The sequence below is a fragment of the Opisthorchis viverrini genome (assembly GCF_000715545.1).
Source record: "Opisthorchis viverrini unplaced genomic scaffold opera_v5_274, whole genome shotgun sequence".
In the NCBI taxonomy this organism is placed as follows: Eukaryota; Metazoa; Platyhelminthes; class Trematoda; order Opisthorchiida; family Opisthorchiidae; genus Opisthorchis; species Opisthorchis viverrini.
Genome location: NW_008751934.1, coordinates 548,403 through 556,631, shown reverse-complemented (window position 1 = coordinate 556,631; position 8,229 = coordinate 548,403). Strand labels below are relative to the sequence as shown.

Sequence of the window (8,229 nt, the reverse complement as noted above, 5' to 3'; positions counted from 1 at the left end):
AAGACTGGTGAGCGAAGAACTGAAGGGGCAAATGATACTTCCCGGTTGCCAAGGCAGAAGAAGGGGGTTTGGCTGAGGTACTCCACCTTGAGCCTTTGGCTCAAACTTCCGACGCATAAGGCAGTGGGAGGATGAAGGGTTTTATTCGGATACCCTGCCTCTAGCCCATAACTCAAATTTCTGACGCGCGAGGCAGCGGACACAGTGGGGTTTTCCTGGGAGACCCTTCCCGTAGCCAACAGCTCAATAGTCTTACACACTTGGCTGTAAGGGGCCGGCCTGGCCAGCGGGCGCAGGAAGTAAGGCAATACTGTCTCACTTTTAATGCGGCTACGCACAGCAGGTGCCTTTTGATTCGCACCAAGCTTTTTGGTTTTCAAAGTATTTTGACCGTATTGAATAATGCGCCGACGGTCACGGTCAACCGTTTGGCGATCGAAATTTGCAGTTTTTAGGGCTGGTCTTTCCTAACCAGTCCTTCTTCGAGAGAATACATCATCGCGGCTCTCATGAATATGGACATGCTTGGCCCCCGGGGGAAACGCTATACTACCTTCACACCTATATCGGAGGACAGTACGAATTTACCTCCATACTGTCCCATAATACGATTCCTTGCGGTACGGGGACTCACTGTTCTTCATCAAGCTGATCCCCGTTGGCCTTCCTGGTATGGTCGAACCTTTGGGAACTGAGTTCTCGCTTGTATAGCCGACAGGATCTTTGCAGCACACAGGCCCGACCATCGCCACGAGGTGACAGCTTTAGTTCGGGGATGTATGCTTTGAATGAATGTGATCGGATTATATCTTCTTTTTTTCAGCCTTGGTAGGATGTGATGTTTCTTCGGAGTATGATACCACCTTATTTTGTGAGACTAAAAAGTCTATCTTCGGGCCTCCGCTGGGCCGGTTTTTCTTCCTCACAAGGGGATTTGAGGCAACCCCTAAGGCTCAGTCTCTCCAGGAAACAGAACCCTGTCGATCACCCTCGCACCGTGCATCCTACTTTTGGACCTGTGGATCCCGTATCGAATATACGGCGACTTCAGTTTGCCTCAGGCGGTGCTCGGACGTCGCTTCAACAGAAATATTACTACTTTTATCAGGACACTTGGGACTGGCTTGATGCATATTGGACTTCACACAACAAATTATACGCGGAGGTCAGTGTTATTTTGACTTGGTTAATCTGCTTTTCTAGCTAGACTTTTACCTACATGTTTTCGTCCGACTTGTCATTTTGTCTGAATTTCCGAACCATTCTAACAGTTCGTTTCTGGGTGAAATCATATCACTAATTCGCAAATACCTATTCTATCCGAACAATGTTTATCTTATCTAATCTTGCTGCGAACCATATGTCGAACAAACAACCCGGACCTTAACTAAATAATCATTTCAATCATGAATGCTTTTCATGTTGTACTTGTTGTCTGTAAGAGCATTTCCTGATGACCGTCAGCTTTTTCAACCAAGGGCGAGCAAGTTATACCTGAAGCTGAGAGCACGGTCTCCTGACATTATTCTATCCATTATTACAGTTACGTGAAGAAAGCTCGTCGTCTTTCAAACCGAACGGTTGTTGGAGCATCTACGGGCCTAACGATGTGACAAAGTTATGTGAGATTTCCAAAGCGCTCTGATCAGGGAATACGCCAAAATACAAAGTACTTCCCAGTGCTTTTAACTTTCCATATAGTTTGGATGTGCATCCATTCGAACAGTGCATGGGCTTTTGTGGGCACCGGCAATGCAACCTAGTTAACCTCTTAAGGGATTCATGAGGTGTTATCTCGCTATCTATTTTGGAAAACCCTAAAACTGTTGTCATTTCGTGCTGACAAGTTGCAGCCTGGGGTCTAATTCTGGCTGTGTTCTAAAACACGCAGCTATTCGAACCCAAGCATCTACTTCGCATGCTAGACGTAGGATAGAAGAAAGCTCTGCGTCCCTTGATTACTTGATGAGGGGTCTCGCGACCCATTACCTTTAGTGCATGAGCATCCCTTTGGTTTGCATCTTCCTTGGGCTAAAAAATTGTAAAAGCCAAAAGACCCTACATTGTTACGTGGTTTGAAATTGATAAAGCATAATTGTTAAGTTTTACAAATCGCCCCACAACGATGATTCATCTGTTGGTTTCAAGGACTTTTCGTTTGGTTGGATAATTTGATAGAGTTCTAGCGGGACCGAATTTTTACCAGTAGCACTTTGATATGTTAGGTAAAGTTGTTTAGTGTTTCTAACGATGCTGTTTAGCTCGTGTTGAGTACAAAGTCTTACCTTGTTATCACAAGCCCGGAAAATCTTCGTTTTAATGACGAATTGATTAAATCACTCTTGCTACTTATGTGTTGCCTTCGACAAGGAAATTCAACTTTTGAGACAATATGAGGAAAACGCCTGTGCAAGCGCTGGTTATTGAAAGTTGTTGAATTCCCTATTGAGCGATCAAAATGTTATCTACTTTTCGCACCGACCGTTGGATGTGTTACAACGTCTGCTTGTTCAGCCATGAGAAGAACAGTTCTTATTGTCCCTAGTCCAAACCAAATTCCATCTTGGTATCGATCACCGTGTCCACTGACGGTGTTTCCGAGATATGTGGGTATTTTATAGATGTAGACTATTAACAAGTTGTCACCTATAGATTGAATTTCCTTCGATTTCGGAAGAGATTCGTGTATACTCTGTTCTTGTGTTACCGGATCCCCAATAACCGGAATATTGTTCTCCAACTTTTGTCCGCCCAGCCACTTTCTACAAAGCATTCAAGCAGTGGTTTCCCTTACATTAGTGTGGGAAGAGCTGCTCACACCAGATACTTTTATCCTCTTCACAATCGTCAATCCACCGTCCATAACATCAGTGTGTGATTGGGTGTGATATCGGTTTTCGCCTCGTTATATTGGTTTCTACCTGGCTTGCGTGTATGTTCCACATTCATCTTTGTTTTTAGTGATTGAATCTCTCAAGAGAATGCAGTGCATTTCGACACTGATTACGCCATACCAACACTTTCATTTGAACACTATTGGGTCATTTCCGAAGTCCTTTCAATGAGGATTTGAACGCACGCCCTCCCAACTAATAGTTGAAGACTGTTTGGCCACAAGCTGACTTTCAGAAATATGATTCACTCGCAGTTAGACTGAGTATAGTGCTTCCCATCCCTCAGTCACATAATTCACATCACGCAGTCTTGTGTTGACTAGATTCTTGAGTGATGGCTTCTCAGGTGAAAGGTTCACTCGTCTTGTGAATTATTCTCTCATTCGAGATACTTAAAACTTGTTTGTAATTCTTGAATGTTTTAAGTTTCAATTGAAGCTTCGCCTACAAGGGAACTAGTCTTTGCTGAAACGCCGAAAAGCACCTCATCCTCATTGGGCAACAGCTATACTGTGGTTCTCGGTTTTTCACATACATAACAAAACTTCGATTCGAATTCTGACTTCACTCACTGGAATTTGAATGCTTTCTGTTTGTTTTATATCCTGTGTCTGGTACCAATTGTCAGAGGCCGGATGTATAAAACTCTCACCACTTGTCACCTTGTAATTAAATTTTCCTAACCACCGTAGTTATTTCAGACATATCATTGATGCATTTTCAGGAGAAAGCCAAATTTCTAGGGATTAACGATGAGAACGGCTCAGTTTCTGAATTCAACCGTCGCTTTTTGATCGAAAACCAACCCTTGCAACTGCGTTTCAACCTGTAAGTCTTTGTCCTAACTTCGATAGTCACGATCTGGTCAGTTTTTCCTATTAGGCACGTGTATTGAGAAAGCAACCAGTATCCCAACTCTTAGGGCTGGAGTGCCGAACCACGTGAAGATTCTATAAGGGGGTAGCTTCTCGGACAACAATGTGGAATGCCAAGCACCTGACTCTTCTAGCCTACAACGTGTCCAAATAGGGATTATGACTGGCAGAAGCCCGTACTATCCCCACTTAGGGTAGAGATGCTTTTGCATCACCAGGGGTGCAGAGTCATACATTGGAAGTCTGTTCCTTTGTATTAATTGCGTCCTGAGATATTCTTGTCCTTTCCTCTGACAGGCGGCATATATCAATGCCGGGGAATAACCCAACGTATGAGCAGCAGCCGCTTGTTGTTCTGCGTGCCAAGTGAGCGGACATTAAAGGTAGACGGGCTTTCGGGGTTTACGAATGGACTTTGAAGCGCTTATGGTTGTTGGTGAAGACACAGAAGCTGCAGCTGGGCGTGATGCATGGTTATCGGTCCTATTGCTGGGACCTGCAGAGGAAGTTTTCAAACTCGGGTGAGGTAGGATGAAAGAGGGAACAAGTGAAAGTGTATGAAGGTAGGCGTCGCTCGCCCCCCTTACTCCATGCAGCCAGCTAGGCGACTCGGCTGGCGGTGGCCGACGTGGCTTGAGGGTATTGTTAGTTATAAGTGTTATGGTTTTATGTGGGCTGGGATGGTGTCAGAGTGCCTACGCCTAAACAAGAGAACGATTGTGATCCTCAAATAAAGCAATTGGCTCAAAAGCCCAACCTCAAGACGGTGGTTGGCTGCCGGCATACTGCTACGCCAGTACAAGTTTTTTTAAGGAAATAGCCGCCTAGCTTGTTCAAACCGCCAACCTGGAGTCAGTGTCAGGAGACAGTTCCTCTGACTATTTACTAAACAAGCATATGCGTTAAGTTCTGCTTCCGTCAATTTGAAACCCTTCAGTACAGCTGAACGGGTCATACAGGTCCACAAACCACCATACCGCAATAGTCCTTTGTAGCAGCTTTAGTGGCTTATGCATTTCACAACAAATGTGGTCAAATATTCGTCATAACTGAAGACTTATCGGCTTTTTATCTCAACATGAAGTGGTCAGGTTCGCCATTCCCCCTCGGTCAGCGCGAACCATCCGTAGAATTGCTTTTTAAACCGCTCGCCGCTTTTAATTAACTTTGTTTTTCAATTTTAATTAATTTTTATTGTGGCAGCACCAATGAGCGCATAACATGATTTCGCCATTCATGTTTGCTTTATTGTTTCTGTGAGCCCATGGAACCCAATCTCATAATAATGCGTTACTTTCCTGTCTATTTCAGACAATGGTATCGACGGATCGCATATATAACTTATCTCGGAATCCTGGTTGAACTGCAGTGCATATTCACTCGGTTGTGGACAACGCTGACGGGGAAAAAGCATCATTGACCATTGCCTTAGGACCGCGTGGTATGCTTTTCTCGCTCTCTATCCGATCTTGTTCTGTTGCCCATGGTTAATTGAGCATCGTATCCTACGGTCGTATTATCTGGTTTAACCTATCCAGTTAGACAGTTACAATAAACTCGTCACCTATCTTTCGTGTGTGTTCGCTGAAAATAGTTGATTTCCACTAATTCCACCGAGCTATTTCAATCCAATCAGATATTCTTATAATCTGTATGCGTGTACCTTCAGTCCATTCCAGTTAGTTTGGGGAAATAATGGTGGAATGCCACAGCAGGGCGCAAAATGCTTCTCTCCTGAAACGGTATTATGTTAACCGCACTTGAAATCTTTCGAATGTTTTCGAATGCCTTGCTTTATGTGGGATAATATCAATTCCAATCCTTTCCCGTTTGGGTTTTGCCACCGGTACCAATACCCTTCATTATTGACGCTTAATCAAACTAGACGGATATCTACCACTCCGAAGTTTGTTCTTTCCTTCTATTTGGGCCTCTGTCCGATCAACGTCTTCTGTGCACCGGATCCTGACTCGACTGAACATGGATGAGGCCATACTGGCGAATACCACATTCGGATGGGCAGAAAAAATAGCCCCATTGTCAGTTGGCTTCTGATACATTGGTTTTCAGTTTCTCCCCCACCTTATGTGTCATACAGTCCAAGAAGAGTAGTGTACCCGAAGTTGTCATTCAACTCTAATCTAGTGTGCTAATCGGAAAAGATATTGCCAATGGGATTTGCGTCTCCCTTAAAACCTTGCTCATTTGGCATTTCGCTCACTGGGCCTGCTGAAGCTTTTATGTCAAAAGCAAAACGTTACCCAGTTGCGAACTGTTAGTTTTTTGCCAAGCCCTTCGGAAACGATAATTTTTTTTCAATCAGTTCCAAGCTTTTTCCAGTTGAAGGAAAATAGTCTGACCTTCATTTTCCGGATTTGCCTTGCTGTCATACTTGTGTGGTTCTCTCAAAGTTTGTGAATGCTGCCTTCGTTAAGTGCCGAGAATCGCTGGTGCACTAAGTTTTCATAATACGCAGTCTTTGTGTGGCGTATATTGAAGTTCCCTGAAACGAATCATGTGGGTCACAATCGGCCCACCTACCGTTGGTTTTTGGGCATCCCATCCGCTATGAGTTGAGCCACCTTTGAATCTGATGGGTTTTATGAGGCAGCGTGTGTACTGTGGTGAGATGAGGTCTCTGCCAAATCGAACTCGAAATCCCACTAAAATCATGTGACTTTGTTAGTTTTGGATGCTGTTGCAGCCTAGAATACTTTCAGAATACCTCCGCATCCGTTAATTCCGATTACAAGCTCTGATATGTTCGTCTGAAAGTTTTACGTAATTCTCACGTTACACGTGGCAACGTAGTGCACAATGATCGGGGTTTTACCATCAAAATCGTGCATAATAATAAAAGCATTACCTGAACAATTCTGCACCTTTCCATAGATAACTGTGGATGCGTTAGACAAACAGATTTTCGCCTACTGGGAACTGCCCGCCTTAACGCACCTGGTGTCTCTACCACTCTTGCACGCCGCCTTGAGATCGTGCGCAATACGTGATGATGATCGTTCAGCTGTAACACTCTTCCGGTGTCTAGTTAGCATGCCATCCAAAGGCTAAGATACTGCCAGGTTGCCCACGCGTAGATAAGAAATTCGGGTCGTCAGTTTTCATAATTTATCATCAGATCCACTCTGTCCGGGGCATCGGTGATCTTAAGCGTCGCAGCTGTAGTATCTTTTACCGCGTAGTTGCATACTTTGAGCTCGAGAAGGCTGTCGCGTTTGTGTATTTTCTCATTCTTGTCGTGTTTTATCTTCTTATCTGTGATGTTGGTTATATTCTGCTGACGTCAATCTTACGCATCATTTTTTTCAGCTACACACCACCGATGATTTCATTTGGCTGTTCAATGCAGAGTACCGGCTTTCTTCGCATGTTCGGTCCTACTTTGTACATGTTGCTGTTGATCTTTCCCACAAATATATGGCTGATGCTAATTAATGTATTGTTTTCTGATCTGCTATACAGTTTCACTATGAACCAGTATGTATTATTGAGGCGTGGTTGTTCTGCTCAGATTCCTTAAGCATGGAGGTATAAGAGGAATTTGGTCGTTAGGCTGCGACGTTTCTCGGACACATCATTATCATGCGATTCACAGGACGTGCTAATGTCACAAGACTGCCAGGTTGCCTATGCGTAGGCAGGAAATTGAAGTGCAGATTGACAGGAAGTCGCGCCTCAGCGCCTGAATCCCCTCAAGTTAGGCTCTAGCTCTCCCGCATTAAATGAGGCATCGTTGACAACATTGTTGTTACTTTCCACGTCGAGGATGCTTATTGGGTGAGATCGGGTCCGGTGAGTACCAGCTGGTTTACCAAATGTCCCAACGACGATTGTAAACGACTGATATTGTGTTTTCCAGCTTGAAATAGCTCAGTGGCTAGGGAGTGACATCAGTGGCCCGAAGTTCTGTGCTTTTAACCGAAACCCATCTTTCTGATTGCGCTCCGACCCTCTCCCATCGAATCGAACCGCAGCTGTGCGTCGGAACATTGTCATAGCTGATTGATTATCACATTATCTTTCCAACAGCCTGATGCTACTAAGATACAATTAGTTGTTTGCCTCAGTGACGACTCCTTGAACTCGTTGGTGACATTGTGCATCTCTCGTTCGTCATATAATCGTGATCATTATTTACTGCCGATTTGTCAGCCGGAGTCTCACGAAACTCCTCTATCATGAATGTTTTGTGGGCTGACAAGCGGCTGTGGTCGCATAATATTCTTCACTACTGCAAGTTTAATGTAACTTAGAAAACATGCGCATCCAGTCAACCACTACGGTCACAAGCTAGTTCACTGATGGAATGACGAACGGACACGCACACGCCCGAACTCTCACACATCCACTCGGCTACTATATCCACAATGACTGTAATTCAACAAGTAAACGACGGAACATCTGCCCCTTATATATATATATATATATATATATATATATAT

The 8,229-nt window shown here is 44.2% G+C and overlaps 1 protein-coding gene across 1 annotated transcript; it reads left to right on the top strand.

The window, feature by feature from the left end:
- Nucleotides 1–822: 822 nt before the first annotated feature.
- T265_14843 (hypothetical protein) lies at nt 823–7,218 on the top strand (the record flags this gene model as incomplete). The annotated part of the gene is made up of 4 exons (XM_009175504.1): nt 823–1,165; nt 3,619–3,722; nt 5,081–5,210; nt 7,097–7,218. The coding sequence occupies 3 exons, from the start codon at nt 839–841 to the stop codon at nt 5,187–5,189; spliced, it is 540 nt and encodes a 179-aa protein (XP_009173768.1).
- Between the last annotated feature and the right edge of the window lie 1,011 nt (nt 7,219–8,229).